General features: G+C 36.8%; 1 protein-coding gene across 1 annotated transcript; it reads left to right on the top strand.

Annotated features, from left to right (window-relative positions):
• LOC105058475 (serine/threonine-protein kinase PEPKR2) lies at positions 1-9223 on the top strand. The gene is made up of 3 exons (XM_010941423.4): positions 1-1412; positions 8246-8542; positions 8619-9223. Exons 1-3 carry the CDS (start codon positions 680-682, stop codon positions 8945-8947), a joined length of 1359 nt encoding a protein of 452 aa, XP_010939725.1. The 5' UTR covers positions 1-679; the 3' UTR covers positions 8948-9223.
• Positions 9224-16816: the final 7593 nt, after the last annotated feature.

Below are 16816 nucleotides of genomic sequence, written 5' to 3'. Positions count from 1 at the left end.
AGCCTCCGAACCTAAGAACGGAAGAGATCCGAAGGGCTCCAAGCGAAGCGCACCCCTTTTCCCGGGATATTTTCCCCTGATCGCCGGTATATCGGAGTCTAACTTGTTCCCCTCCCCTTGGCACAACCCATCGCATCAACCCGATACCCAATCCCCTATTCCGACGGCCGTGATGGAGTCGTTCAAGTTAGTTAAACCGGACCTCTGGTCCATCGGAAAGCGAGACACCCCGCGGTTGCGTGGGTCCTACGCCGAAGGGACCAACTAAAAGCCGGCAGCCGGCGGTCGGGTCTTCTCCGCTCGCTGCACCTCTCGTGCTCTTCTCTTATTCTGGCGGGGTCTCACTCCACCGGATGACGGTAAGCTCACCGCCTCCGCCTCCCGGGCGCCCCCACCGCCTCCCTTCTTCCCCTCCATAGTGATTCTAGGGATTCCCCTCTCTCCGATCGCCATAGCTGGCTCCGCCGTCGATATTCTCTGACGGGAGGCGGCGTCCCTTGTTCACTCGCCGGAGCACGTCGATTTCCGGCTCCGATGGGCCGGAAGAAGAAGAACAAGCGGCCTTTGGCTTCCGATTCCGCGAGCTCGCCCTTATCAAGAACCGGCTTGAGTCATATAACACCTCGGATCTCGTTGGTGTAGAACGGTAGATAGGATCGGTAGGTTTCTTTGGAGGGTGATGGAGTCGTTCAGGAGGAAGAGGAAGGGGATCAAATCTTCGCCTACTGTTGGATCTCACCTGTCCGATGGCGGCGATCATGGTCGCCGGAGCAAGAAGTGCAGGGAGCTGAAGGCTCGGCCGGAAAAGATGGGATCTTGCAATGGCGGCGGCGGCGGCGGCGCTGTGGTCGTGATGACGGCGCCACCATCCGGGAGGTCGTCGCCGGATACCCCCGGCCGAGGCCACAAAAGAAAGCTGGGTTGCATCGAGTCGGCTACTCAGATTCGCCGGAAGAAGAAGCTGGAGCAGGAGTATGTGCTTGGCCGGGAGATCGGGCAGGGGAAGTTTGGGTCGGTGAGGATGTGCCGGAGCAAGGCCACCGGCGAGGTGTTGGCCTGCAAGACGCTGCGGAAGAACGGGGAGGAGACGGTGCACCGGGAGGTGGAGATCATGCAGCATCTCTCGGGGCACCCGAATGTCGTGACACTGAAGGCCGTGTTTGAGGACTCGGACTGCTTCCATCTGGTGATGGAGCTGTGCTCGGGGGGACGGCTTTTGGATCAGATGGTCAGGGTGGGGCATTACTCGGAGCAGATGGCTGCTAAAATCCTGAAAGAACTGGTTTTGGTCATCAAGTATTGTCATGAGATGGGAGTTGTACACCGGGACATCAAGCCAGAGAACATTCTTTTCACGACATCGGGAGGGATGAAGCTTGCTGACTTTGGGTTGGCAGTGCGGGTTACTAACGGTAATGATCCAGTCTTTCTTAATTTAATTGAAACTTTTCGTTGTAATTTTCCCTTCTTATACTGAAAAATTTTGCTGTGTCTATGTGCAATTACGTTGTTGTATTAAGTCCATCTTAGAAAAAGGTTTAAATGAAGAATTGATTGTTATCTAATGCATATTTTTAACTTCTATATTTGCTTTGCATGCTAAGTTCAGTGGATGTTTGAAATTAGAAAATAAAATGAGGTTTAAGTTTTCCTATCTGTCTGTCCATGGGCATGTGTAGACCTAAGAAGTGTTTGTCTATGCGTGGAGTGTTTTACATCATGTGTTTAATTCCAGACGAGTGTTGCTGTACTTTGTTGGGTTGTTTACAGGTATGACAACATGACTTTGGCTGTAGTATTTGCAAATTTTGGAAACTTTATAACAATCAAGATAAGAAAGATGATTCCTTAGCTCTGCAAAATTCCTAGGAGCATTGGACCTTGTGGAGGATTCTAAGTTTTACTTTAGGCTTGATGTAGACTCTTGCTGTAGGGTTTTCCATTTATAGGTTGGTTTTCACTCTTGCACTAATTACTGATAACTTGCAACTGATGGAACATTCACAAGGCATATGAAGGCGAAAGGGACAAATAACATATTATCAGGAATCTAATATGCCCATACATGCAATAAATTATTTTGAACTGATAAGGCCTAAAGTTCAACAAAAAAGCACATCCCTTTCAAAAAAAAAAAAAGGTTCGAATGACTCAACAAGTTGATCCGCCACCCAAACCTTTAAAAAAAAAAATTCTTTTTAGTTTCTTCTAGATTGTCAACAAGAAGAAAGTGAATCTGTAAGAATTATCATGAACCATAAAAATGTGATATAGGCTGCATAAATGATGATGATGCATTGGTATGTTTACTCACACATTTATGCTTCCTAAGTTCATTGGAAATCCAACAAAATGTAATGACATAAACTTATTAAGGGCTTTCATGAAGATAACATGGTGGATCATGGTGTAAGTTATTCAGATAATTATATGAATCCATGGAGGTAAATTTGCCAATACCCTTGTTAAAGTTGTAAGTTTCTTATTTTAAAGATCATGTAGATCCCTTCCTTCAAGACTAAGTCAATGGGTTCTCACATGATGTGTTATTCATCATGGTTATCCTTCATAGTAAATGCTGCTCCATGAGGAATGGCCACAATTTACAACTTTTGTTGGGTGAAAAACCCAGCAGTATGCCATGCATGTGGTTTGGGAAAGATGGAGATGCAGAGTGTGGCACACCATAAATGCACTCCTATAGAATTTGTGTTATATAATAAAATAGATATTAAAAATATAATTTAGATTTAACAAAATAGTTTCAAAAAAGAGGAAAATAGATCACCTTGAAGTTAGTTCGTTGACTATTTCTGAAGCAAGTAATTAAATATCTACAGCACATGTGGTGCCAATAATTAGTAATCTTACAAGTGATATCTAGAAATACATTGGCATGACCCATTAAAGTTTGTGAACATTTTACAGCTGCAGATAAGTTGCGAATACCATGTAATGGTTCTAAATCAGGTCACAAGCCAAAGAGTAGCAGTTGGGAATGGCAGTACATGTTAGTTTATATTTAATTCCATGCAGGAATTTTTTGACTATCTTTGTGTTCATCTGGCGCATGAGCAGCAAAGGTACAATGAAGGGATGCATGAAATGCTCTTAGTAATCTCACTAGATGGTGGAAAGGGAAATATTTAAGTAATTTCTTTTGGTAAGAATTTGAGAATATTAATGTTGGAGGCCTGTGAAAATAAAGGGCAAAATTATTCACCAATTGTTAAGAGTGTGATATCTCTTTTGCAAGCACTGAGCTTTGAAGTTGTTGAGAAATTTATGCACTTGAAAAAGGATGCTTAATTTAGATATGATGGCATTCTGTGGTTGAGTGACTTGGGACCTTGAGTTGGTCTACCCTAAACATGGTTGCTGTTTGGTCTCCTTTCACACTATTTTGGCTTCATTAGCACAGTTTTATTGGAACTTAGAAAGGGAAAAAATATTTATGTAATCTTTATTTTTTTCTTTTTGGTAGGGCAAGTTATAGTGGTTTTACTTGGTCTTGTTTTCAAGCACCATGTGTCAGGTGCAAAGACGAGTAGGCATAAAACAACATACTACTTTGATGAGCATGTCATACATTGACAATAGGTAGAAGTGTCCATCTATTTCCCCTTTCTCCTCTACCAGGATACCTCATTAAGTCATTACTTCCAAAGGGAAAGTGAATTCTTGATACTAAGCTATAGGTCCATGCCTTGCATATGGTGGCAGTTTATATTAAACTTTATCTTTAGGAAGCTAAAGCTAAGCTCAGTAGTATACTCCTAATGAATATACACAATATTTTGGAAGACATTCATCATATTGGGCCCTTATGCCAGCTAAGGCAGGCCTGATTGCCTACAGCACTGTAACAAGTAATTTTCAGGATTGCTAACCATTTCTCACAATCCTGATCTAGTTGAATATTAGCCTAGAGCAAGTCCCTCATTCCATTTTAGCATTAAAAAAAATAATTGGGTTGTTATAGGAATTCAATTGGCCTTCAAAAGCTCAAAGGTTCCATATTGGTTGAAAAGGGTTTGTGGACTAGGGATGGCTGAGTAGTTGTAAGTTTTTTGAGTGAAAAAGGTGGAGAACTAGCTCCCAGATGTTTTTGTTTTACTTCGAAATAGATAACCTAATAGTATGATAGCTTTTTGTCAATTTCTTATGAAAAATGCGTATGAACAATTGGAAAAGGAGAAAAAGATTTCAGGAACTTACTTGAATTTTGAGTTTTACATTATTTTATCACCTTTTCGTCCTTCTTCTCCTAAATATTTGCTTCTTAAGTTTGATAAACTAAATTTATATTTTAAATTAATTAGAAATTCATGCCAGCTTAATTTAAGCTAGACTCAAGGCTTGCCATTCATCTGAGTACTGAGAATTATTAATAGAATTCAATACATGAATGGTGAACCTTAAAGCAATTTAATGCAGACTTACTAAATTTTGGGAAAAGTCCACACAGTGTTCATGGAAATCAAAATCTTTTTCATTTGAGATTCAGTGACATCTCAGCTTTTCAATTAATCCTTAGCCAACAGTGAATTCTTTTTTTGGACCATATAAAAGTCCATATTCTAAGGGATTTGATGATGGAAATTTTGTTTGAAGAGTTTTCTCTATCTAAATATTCATTAGTTACAAAAACAGTAGCAAGCTGCCCCATGGAGTCTCAGTTTGATGATCGTCTTATAGATCTTGAAGTCTAACTTGGTTCCTTTTCAAAGAAGAGTCCTGATGTTTCATTCGTCACTTTGCATTATTGGATTTTGACCAATTTGATTAACATAAACCTCTAAGATGAAATGAAGATATCTTTCATAGAGAAGTTGATTGATGAAGCAAGTTCTTTACTAGTGATATTGTTTGTTGATTATGCTCATTAACTGTCATAGCATATTAAGGGTACCATCTGGTGCAGTTGGGTGAAGTCTTTGGGCTTGTTACCAAGGACTTGAGTTCGAGTCCCACCCTCACCTTGATTTCAGCCAGAATTTCCTTTATCTTAGTTCTCCCCTATGATAGATTCTAAGATTTTTCATTGTGCATGGAATTTCTAAAATTAGAATGTTTCTTTTACAACTCAATATTTAAAATTTGTTCGATTAGATGCTCAAGATGATAAAGTAGCATGCCATATTCAGGTGGCAAAAGATGAATATTTCCATGTTCAATTCAAAAAAAAAAAGTTGATATAGCTTTTTACCTGCATATCTTTTGAAAGTTACCCTTTTATTGCCAGTGCATGTTCTTGAACAATGTGATGTTACAGATTGGCAACAAGAGAAGTTCTAAAAGTGCTTCACTGCGAGATGCTTCCATTTTGGTGAGATGGTTCAAATACTAATCCCATGTAGGAAGAAAGAATTGGGCATAACCCATTGATGAGAATTGATGGAAGAAATTAAAATGGATAATGTGGGATCTTTTATGTTGTATGGGGATGTTGGTGGTTAGTCATGTCCATTCACAGCTATGACAGTGAAATGATTGGAGGTGCATAAGCATCATGTGCCTGAATTTTTTTGGTGGCAATGCACATCATCTTCTATTGTGGTCATTTTGAGAAATAGAACATATTTATGTTTTTGTTTGAATGTGAAAATGGAATGAAGGAGAGTTTGAATTTGAAAAGAAATATTTGTAAGAATCCAGCAAAGGTGATAGAGGAGATCAAGTCAGGGTGAAGTGATCATGCTCATTAACTGTCATAGTATATTGAGGGTACCATCTTGTGCAGTTAGATGAAGTCTTTGGGGTTGTTGCCAAGGACTTGAGTTCGAGTCCCGCCCTCAGCTTGATGTCGGCCAGAATTTCCTTTATCCTAGTTCTCAAAAAAAATAGAAAGTGTATTGCCCACTTGATATTGATAAATTCTAAGATTTTTTTATTGTGCATGGAATTTCTAAAATTAGAATGTTTCTTTTACAACTCAATATTTGAAATTTGTTCGATTAGATTGATAAAGTAAATGCCTTATTTAGGTGGCAAAAGATGAATATTTACATGTTCGATTAAAAAAGGGTTGATATGGCTTTTTATATATGCATATCTTTTGAAAGTTACCCTGTTGTTCACCATGCATGTTCTTGAACAACTGTGATGTTACAAGAATGGCAACAATAGAAATTCTAAAAGTGCTTCACTGTGAGGTGTTTCTATTTTGGTGAGATGGTTCCAATACCAATCCCATGAAGGAAAGAATTGGGCATAACCCATTCATGGGAATTGATGGAAGAATTTAAAATGGATAATGTGGAATCTGTTACGTTGTATGGGGATGTTGGTGGTTAGTCATTTCCATTCACATCTATGACAGTGAAATGATTGGAGGTGCATAATCATCATGTGACCTGAGTTTTTTGATGGCAAGGCGCATCATCTTCTATTGTGGTTATTTTGAGAAATAGAACATATTTATGTTTTTGTTTGAATGTGAATATAGAATGAAGAAGAGTTTGAATTTGAAAAGAAAGAGTTGTAAGAATCCAGCAAAGGTGAAAGAGGAGAATCAAGTCAGGTTGATACTTCCAAGGAAGCAAGCAACATAATTATAAGCATCTTCAATAGTCAAATTACACCTCCTTACCAAGAAAAAAACAAAGAAAAAGAAAAACTCAGGTTATATATTGGTTGGAATTCTTTTATGGTAGCAAGGAAAACAGCCGTAGGGCTTTTCCAGATCCAAGTTACACATGGTTGGCATTTTCTGTAATTTGATCATTTGATGGAGGGAGCACTAGGAGTATGGTCTCTGCAGAATCTGAGGAATAATTAACTTTGCATGAATGACTCATTTTATATTAGTTACTTATATGGCGAACTGCTTATGAGAGGATGAGGAGCCTGCAGCAGAATTTTTTTTTTTTTCTTTTAACATTTGTTATGGAAGTGAGTTGCTATTTAGTTTCATTGTTCAGAGAACATTTATACATGTTTGGCTTATAGACGCATAATATAACAATGAGCTAGTGCACATAAGGGAAACAAGTGAATTTATATCACAGAAAATTGAACCAGTAATTAACTACTTAAAATTCTCTAATGCATGTATGACAAATCTAATACTGCAAGCAATCTTCAATGGGTCAAAATCTTTTTTTTTTCCTCTTTTTTTGCTCCTTTTTTTTCCCAAGGGAAAGTAATGTTGGGAAGGCTCTGATTCTATATTTGTGGTATCTTAACATCTAGTTTGTTGTTTTCTAGGCAGTACAATCTGAATTCTGGTCTAGACTAATAGATGACATAGTCAACTTCTAAAGATGAAAGGAGTCTGTATTGGACTAAAATTATGCAATAAAGGTTAAGTAGATAAGAGAATGGTTAGGAGTAAACATAAATCATACTAAAACTCGTATGGTCGTTTGAAGTTGGCATTTTTTAGTTTTGTTTCATCATTCATTCATTTCTCATACCTTGAATACTTCCCAAAGAGCCAATATCACTGTAACTCTCTGCTGAAAGTTTTCTGACTGAAGATGTTAGGGCATCTTTTTATCAATTTTGTCCTTTCGGAGACCTAAAAATTAGTGGTTACATTAGTGTCGACCAAAGGGTCTTATATTTATTGGAGATGTGCTAGCAAATTGGCGATAGACAAAATAAGAGCTGGCTGCTTGGATCCTTCCTTCTTGGAACTTTATGTTTCTTTGCTTTGACTTGAAGATAACAACTTCTACAAATTAAGGAACTTGGATAAAACAGGCTTTCTATATGTAGGATCAACCTAATCTGTTGATAAAAAAGTACCTAGCTGAAAACTGTTTTGTTTTTCGGTTTTGTGGTTTCATTTCTTAAATATTGTCTTTTACGATCAAGATGTAGTCCTAAACCTTACTTCCCTCCAATCTTTTTCCCAAGATTATTATTCAGCTATAAATGCTGCCTTTAGGTGGCTATTTGGTCTGTTTAGCCCTCAAAAAATTCAATGAGATGGTCAAGTGGTGTTACTTTAGATTTTGGTGTCCGGTGATTGAATTATTGAAATATGATAGTTTATACACAATCTTCTCTACCTGGTACCCACACCTTAGCAGGTTATACACTGCATCATTTGTATAACTAGTTAAGATAGACCACATTCCTTTTTTGGTATCGTTCCACCCTGCACATAAAATGATGATACCTCAATTGACTGATTGCTTGAAAATATGAGAGGATGCTTGACTTTGAATGGTTTACCCAATTTCTGATTGGTTTTTAATTATCAATAACTTATTTTCTTCAAGTCACTTTGAAACAGGTCAGAGATTGTCTGGTCTTGCTGGGAGCCCAGCTTATGTTGCCCCAGAAGTTCTCTCAGGCCATTACTCAGAGAAAGTGGACATCTGGGGTGCTGGTGTCCTCCTCCATGCACTGTTAGTTGGTGTCCTTCCATTCCAAGGGGACTCACTGGAAGCTGTCTTTGAGGCTATAAAGACGGTAGAGCTTGATTTCCACAGCGGGATGTGGGAGTTGATATCTGAACATGCACGAGATCTTATAAGTCGGATGCTGACTCGGGATGTTTCCAGAAGGATGGCTGCTGACGATGTCCTAAGTATGTCCGGATATCTCTTATTCAGTTAATTTTTCTTAGAAAAAAATTGTTGTAATTTTGTACATGTTAATTTCAGGGCATCCATGGATTATTTTCTACACACGGTGCTCAGCCAAGGCTTTACCTATTACATTTAGGGTCACTAACAAGAGTAGAGTACCCGGAGTTCAGTTGGAAAAGGCTTCCGCAGCCAACTGCTCTTCATCTTTGGGAAGTTCGAGTCGGGAGTCAGAGGAGCAGGATGACTGTGGGTTTGTGGATGCTCTTGCAGCAGCCATATCTCGTGTGAGGATATCCGAGCCGAAGCGGAGCAGGCTTTGTGGTCCTGCTAGCCCTGTCCAGCAGGAGTGCTCTTCCAACATGAAGGCTAACCTCTGTACAGCATTCCGCGTTGCCTATGTATAGCATCTGACCTCCACCATGTCACAATTCCACCAAGAAGCTTGCCTTCCACCAGAGTCTCACTCTGTGACATGACGGTAATCAGATTTTGTTTCACATGCAAAGGGACTCGGGTTTTCTTATTTACTTGAAAACCCATTTGCTTTTTGTTCCGGTGTGATCATAACCATGCCGATCACATTTCTATTTTAGTAATTAGACTGCTTGTAAATTTCTTGTAAATAGGACTGGACTGACTGTTCGTCTTTGTGAATTATTAATGCAAGATGATACATTACACTCGGTGCTTGTCGACCCCCACACCAACCCAAAAAAAAAAAAAAAAAAGGGAGCTTATTTGCTTTTGCTTATCGCCAATCTGTCATGTGTGTGCCTTCTAGGTTCAAAAAATGAGGATATTGGGGTTGAGTTTGTGGATTTTATGTTATTATCGACTGGATTCTCACAGGTTTCAGGAGGGTCTGTATATATTTTTTTAATGCTTCTCTGGTAATTTAGCATCAGCTGATTATATGCCTGACAATACCTGAAATGTTGGTTCCAGCTGAAAGCAACTTTGTGCTAAGCTGGTTTATGAAGGGAGACAGCAACGCGGATGCGCCACATTATGTGAACTGATTGCGACCTCACTGAGAACGGTACTACTAGCTTCATCGTCAGAGTTCACTGGAGTTGTCTTGAGGGCGACGAAGAATGGCTCTTCTAAGCCTCACCATCAGGGTCCATCGGACTTCTCTTTACAGCAGAATAATGGCTCATCTTAGGCTCACGGGCTTCTCTTTACAACAGAGTAATGGTTTTCTATTACCGGTCCACCTCCATCTCTTTGTTAGCCACTCCATCTGTCCATCATCGGACTATCCGGCACATCCTGTCCGTCATTGGGGAGGGGAACAGGCAAAAGTTGCCCTTCCTCACCAGGCTTGGGATGAAGAGCTAACTCGAGTCTCAGGGCAGCGTCCTTCCAACAAACTGGGCCCCGTCAGACTCCAACAACACAAACTCCTGCTCATACTACAGAAACAAAAATACTTCTGTTTAATTCTTAACAACGTCTAAAATAGCTTGATTTTTAATGTGAATCTCCTCTTTAGTTTTGCTGAGGAAATAAAAAAGGAAGAAAAAAAAGGGGGTCTTATGGAGGTTAAACACAGAAGAATAACATTAGAAGAGGCGAGCAGGTGTCCCTCAGACCAACACCTGGTATAGAAAGCCCATTGCCAACCAAACCCTTTCTTTGTTCCTTTCGCGTTAAGAAGCATTACTCCCTTTTTCTGTCTGAAACATCTAATTCGATTTTGGGGCATAAATTCGAATAAATCCTCTATAGCAAAACTCCTCCAATATGCAAATTTTTTTAGTCAATCATATAATCTAGCACATTTTTCTTTTGTTAGCTCACTAGTCAAGGTGTTCTCAACTTAATTTTACAGAGTTCCTATGTTCTGATGATGATGGAAGCAATCTCACAGCAACACCAAGTGGCAAGATTTGTCGGTAAGCAATCCCTTCCTCAATTGCATGCATCTAATTTTATTAGCACTATTATCTATCTTTGATACATTGTAACCATCATGATGATACTTAAACTAACTCAAAGTGGACTATGATCAGCTTGGAAACGTAAAGGATCACTCCAACACAAACTCTGTGTCAAATGTAGATGATGGACAAGCTTGGGACTAAAATGAAAAAAGATATTGGAGGATAGTATGTGTGTGTATTATGAGGGTCCATGCATGTGTATGTTTAGTCTGATATTGATTATGTATTGTATAGATTTGGATATTTATACAAGGCTAAAAAATTTAAATAATATCTTTTGTCTATTCTTTTTGGATAAGATTTTTAGTGTTATATATATATATTATTGCAAGATTATCTGTTAATTAGTGTGAAATCTGAAATAACAATAAATAATCACATGTAGAAAAAATAGGACATGAAAATTTATGTGGTTCGGTCTTTGGCCTACATCTACGAACGAAGATGGAAAGAGATTTCACTATATCAAAAAAGGACAGAGTATAAAGAGTATGCAGTGGTTCAAATAACAAAAGACAGCCCTCCAATAACAAAAGAGATGTGATAACAATATATATAGCTACCAAATCCTAAAATAAAAAAGAAAAACCAAAATACCCAGTCGGGCCAACAAAGTCCAAAATAGGTTAGATTCATACCACATATCACATCAAATTCAAGCCACATTCAATAAATCTTCACATTGATTTTAATTCTATCAAGTTGTAATATAAAATAGTGAACTCCTCTCTATCTCCTCCAACAATGGTCTTAAGGGTCTAGTCCAATATCTCAAAATACAAGCCAAGTCCAAGCAGCACTTGAACTTAAGAGTGGTAAGTGGCTTGGCCATCATATCTGTTGGATTATCTGTCAATAGAAATCTTCTTTAGTGTAATAACCTCTTATGATACAACATCTTGAATGAAGTGGTATTTGATATTAATTTGCTTGGTCCTCTCATAATACATCCAATTTTGAGTCAGATATATGGCACTCTAGCTATCACAATAAATAGTTGTCACATCCCGTTGTAAGTCAAGATCACCTATCAAACCACAACCAAATAGCCTCCTTCACTTCCCTTGCTGCTGCATTATATACTTTGCATTTATAATACACAAGGCAATGGTAGACTTTAAAGTGACCTTCCAACTGATAGTACAACTTGAGATAGTAAAGAGATAGCCCATCAGAGATCTCTTTTTATCCAAATCACCTGCATAATGAGAGTCTACATAACCAACAATATTGCTATAAATGCTCGAACCCTGATCATATACCAAACTAGCATTCATAGTGCCTCTCAAATGATATAAGATCCATTTCACAGCATGCCAATGGACCTTTCTTGGATGCTTCATGTATCTGCTAATGACACTAACGGCTTATGAGATATTTGGACGTATGCAAACCATAGCATACATGATATTTCCAATTGTACTAGTAAATAGAATATGTGATATGTATTCCTCCTCTTCATCAAACTATGAAGATAAAATATCTGAAAGTTTGAAGTGTGCTGCAAGGAGAGTTCTCATTGGCTTGCAATCCTACATACCAAAATGCTCAATTATCTTCATCATATAATTTTTTTGTGATAAGAACAATCTGCTTATGCATTGAATTTTGTGAATCTCTATTTCTAAAATCTTCTTTACTACACCCAAGTTCTCCATCTCAAATTCACATATTCTTTGCTGCGATGAGCATATTATCAATATTGAGCAACAAATAAGTAAAAGAACCATTTGGAAGTCTTCTATGATAAATACAACTATCATAGGCACTTCGAGAGTAACTGTGTACAAATATTGTACATAAATACATTAAACTGCTTAAACAATTATCTGGAGATTGCTTTAAATGATATAATAATTTTCTCAACAATCAAACCTGATCCTCCTTATCTCGCACAACAAATCTCTCTAGTTGCTGCATATAAATCTATTCCTCAAGCTCAGGAGGCATCAAGATGGGGCTCCAGCGAGCGTCCGGCTGCATCGAGGAAGAGGCGGGAGGCAGGGAAGAATGGGAAGGGTCGGCATGGGATCGATGACGAACGATCCGGTGTAGGGATGTCGGATCCGAGGAGGGGATGGCGGCAAGGGGTCTCGGGCATGGCGACATAGCCTTTGACGGCATAGAGGGCGAAAAATGGGGACAGAGGCGGCGGTTTAAAGGGTGGCGGCGGATTAAGAATAGGGCGATTGGGGATGAGGAGGATATTTTAGGACAGACTATTAGTTATGACTAGATTCCATCGTTAAAGCTATCACTAATAGTAATTATTTAAAATTAAATTATGAGGATTTTACCATCGCTAATAATCAATTAAGCCATCGGTAATAAGTTATCAATCTTTTAGCGATGGAAAAAGTTTTGATTGTAATTTGCGATCGGTAAAGTAGAGTATTAGCGACTGTTTGTTTGCCGTTGCTAATATATCATTTTTTTTGTGGTGCAAGAAAGTTGTCTTGATATTAAGTTGCTCAAACTCTAAGTAAAATAATACAATAATAACAAGTAACATACAAATAGAGCTATATTTCATAATAGGAGAAAAAAATTTATGAAAATCTATACCTTCCCTCTGATTGTAGCCCTTTGCAACCAAGCATACTTTTAATAGGATCTTGAACCTTAATAGACTCTAACACAGATAATACATAAGATACCAAATCTGCATATCCATATCTCTAAGGGGGTCTAATCTACATATCATATCTCTGTGGGGTATCTCTCTTGTCAACAATCTTAAGCTCATTATTTTTAACTAGCTGAACTGAAGTATCACCTTGTGATAGGTGAATTGAAAGTCCAATCTCCAGCTCCACCTACTCATCAGATTATAATATTTATCTGTAGCAACTAACTTCTTTCTCGAATGAAGCATAGCCTTTTCATCAAAAGTAACATCTCTATTGATTATAAATTTTTGAGAGTTAGGCTCAACACACTACAATCTATCACTGGCATGTGCATAAGCAGGACAACCAAATATCTTCAGAATAAAATAATCAACAGATGTATCAGATCATATCTTAATAGGAGTCTTCAACTCAATAGTAATGGATGGATACCTATTCATCAAGTAACATGCTATATTAATATCTTCAGCCCAAAAATCCTCAGATAAATCTGATTGAGAAAGCATACATCGTGCTCTCTCCAAAAGAGTCCTATTAATGCATTCTACTATTATGTCTTCCTAATTATACAGTGTCTTACAATGCCTTTCACCTCGTAAAACTTATTAAACCAACGCTCATAAAACTTCATGCCATTATGGATTCTCAATCTCTTAATTTTCTTGTCGAATTGTTTGTCAACAAGTGATTTCTACTTCTTAAAAGTGGGAACGACTTTATTCTTGTGCTTCAAAAAGTATACTCAAACTCTCTTAAAAAAATCATTAATAAAAGTCAACAAATATTGAGAACCATATTTAGACTGAATATGTATAGAACCTTAAAAATTAGAATAGATATAATCTAACATGCCCTTGTCCTGTAGACGGCTATGCTGAACTTGACTCTAAATTATGTCCTATAGACATAATGCTCACAAAAATCAAACTTTCTGATTTTCTGACCATACAATAGATCTTGTTTGCTCAAAAAAGATATACCAGCTAGAGCTAGCAAAATATGACCTGACCCACCAATTTGACCCTTGTTCGATCCATCATAAATAGGTTTAGATTTAGGTTAAATGGATTTGGATCATAAATAGATCGACCCATTTCATCCATTTAATATTTGGATCAGATTTAGATTTCAAAAATTTGATCTATATAACCTATTTAATCTATTTAATATTTAGATCGGATTAAGTCAGATAACATGTTTAATCTATTTAATATATTTAACATATTTATGATCTATTTAAAACCTATTTAATCTATTTTTGATCCATTTAATCTGATCAGTTTAATCTGTTTAACTCGTTTAATCTATTTAACCTGTTTAATAAATGAGTTAAGTAGATCATATCATATTATTTATTTAATAAATAGGTTGGATTCAGGTCTAAATTTTTGATCTATTTAATAAATAGGTCAAATTTGGATTGACAATTTTTTGATCCAACCTGCATTGACCTGACTTGTATTCAACCCGACCTGATCCAATTGCCACCCCTAATGTCAACCTCATTTTTATGACCCATGCGCATATGCCACAAACAAGTATTATTCGAATCTAGATCTAATAAAGAAACTGATGTAGCACCAACAACTGTGATACCTTGAAGTAGAGACCATGAGATAATTTACCTTGAAGCATAATAAGAGCACCTTTTGAAACCTTTAAAACTCCATCTTTACTAGAGTATTTAAAAACATATGCATCAAAAGTACTCAAAAAAATCAAGTTCTTTCTCAAATCTGATACGTGCCGCACATCAGACAATGTCCTAATAATACCATCATGCATTTTGATCCTTTTGGTTCCTATACTAATAACCTTTCAAGATATATTATTTTTCATAAGCACAACACCACCATCAATAGGATGATAAGTAGAAAATCAATCTTGATGAGGACACATATGATAAGAATATGCTGAATCAAGAATTCAAATATCTCTAGATAAATTGATAGATGTTGAGAGGACATCGACATCATCAGAATTATCCTCTACTGCACTGGCCAAATCATCAGCATTAGAGATATTGTCGAACTTCTTCTTTTCTTTAAGTTTAGGACAATCAGATTTCCAACATCCTTTTTTCTTATAATAATTGCATTTGTCTTTCTTTCTTTTGGATTTTGATCTGTCTCTATTACCTCTTGAACTTGAATTCAAATTCTTTTCTTTTGATCTACTTTTAGCAATCAGATCATTTGTCTGATTTTTATACTAAGTTTCAGACACTCTTTTCTTTAACTTTCTCAAGTTCAATGAAGCCTTCACATCTTCTATAGAAAGAGCGTCCTGATCATGTAGCATAGTATCAATAAAATGCTCAAACAAGGAAGGTAATGAATATAATAGAATAAGAGTTTGATCCTCACCATCAATTTTTATATCAATATTTTTTAAATCTAAAATAAATTTATTGAATTTATCAAGGTGGTCTTTAAGAGGTAAGTCTTCGTTTATCCGAAGAGCGTAGAACTACTACTTCAGGTAAAGTTAATTTATTAGAGATTTGATCATATAGATGTGCTCTAATATTAGCTACAATGCTGCAATAGATGACTCATTATATTCACTCATAGAATCTCATCTGTCAAAGACAACTGAATCATGCTATGTGTGTGCTATAGGAGATCATTCTTATCCTTCTCTAATAATATCGTCAGTAAAGCATGTTGTCCAAAGAGACAATCCAAGAGAGAAGGAGAATTAGGCTATTCAAAAATTTAAAACCTACTATGCATAAATTTCAAAGTATGTGAAGTATATATGGTGAGATGATACAAAGTTAAAAATATTGAAATAATGAGCAATTAAGATATAATGCAAGCTAAAGAGAAGTCATACATAAATACTAAGAATTTATACTGGTTCAGTGCCAAATCCAGCACGTACGTCGACCACTCTCCAAGCCTCACTTAAAAATCCCACAATCCAAATTATCATCTTCTTATTCCTCTTTCGATTCTTTATTTTCTTCCTTATTTTGAGCAGTGAACTTGAGGGCTACGGTCTTCCTTTTCTTTGCTTCCTCCTCACTTTTTTGCTTAATTGTTAACTTATGAGTCATGAAAAAATCAAGTTCTTTGAAAGATAGAGCATTAAGGTCCTTGGCTTCTTGGATAGCAGCTTGCCTTTTAAGCTCTAAGAAATGATCTAAGAATTTTACAGACAAATTCACTATTAGAATAAGATTTTTTGAAGCTTTTGAGATCATTGATAATATCAATGAACCTAATGAATATATCAGTAATTGATTCATTTTATTCCATCTTAAACAATTCATACTTATGTACAAGTATATTAATTTTAGATTCTTTTACCTGGTTATACCCTTATGGGCAACTTCTAGTCTATCTTATATTTTCTTATCAGAAATACAAGTAGAAATCCTATAGAATTCATGTGCATTCAAATAACAATATAGAACATTCATAGTTTTGACATTTAATTGAATCATTTTTTTATTTAAATCATCTCAATCCTTCCTTGATTTAGGTGTGACAATGATATCTACCATAATTATGGGTATGTACAGACTATTGATTATAATACTCTAAAGAACATAATCAAGTCCAAAGATCATAATTAAGTGCTTGAATGAATACATGTATATGTGCTTTCTAATAAATATAATTATGTCATTAAACAAGGATGGTCTATTGGTGGATTATCCTTCGGTAAGAATTAATTTGGATAGTCATTT

This window comes from Elaeis guineensis, chromosome 15, assembly GCF_000442705.2.
Source record: "Elaeis guineensis isolate ETL-2024a chromosome 15, EG11, whole genome shotgun sequence".
Taxonomy (NCBI): domain Eukaryota; kingdom Viridiplantae; phylum Streptophyta; class Magnoliopsida; order Arecales; family Arecaceae; genus Elaeis; species Elaeis guineensis.
The sequence above is the reverse complement of the archived record's forward strand: the minus strand, read 5'-3'. Positions and strand labels throughout refer to the sequence as shown.

Bases quoted from the DNA above. Each gene is read 5' to 3' on its own strand.
- LOC105058475 (XM_010941423.4), top strand. From the start codon at position 680: ATGGAGTCGTTCAGGAGGAAGAGGAAGGGGATCAAATCTTCGCCTACT. The intron at 1,413-8,245 runs GTAATGATCCAG...ACTTTGAAACAG, and splicing joins GGCAGTGCGGGTTACTAACG to GTCAGAGATTGTCTGGTCTT. The intron at 8,543-8,618 runs GTATGTCCGGAT...TGTTAATTTCAG, and splicing joins GGCTGCTGACGATGTCCTAA to GGCATCCATGGATTATTTTC.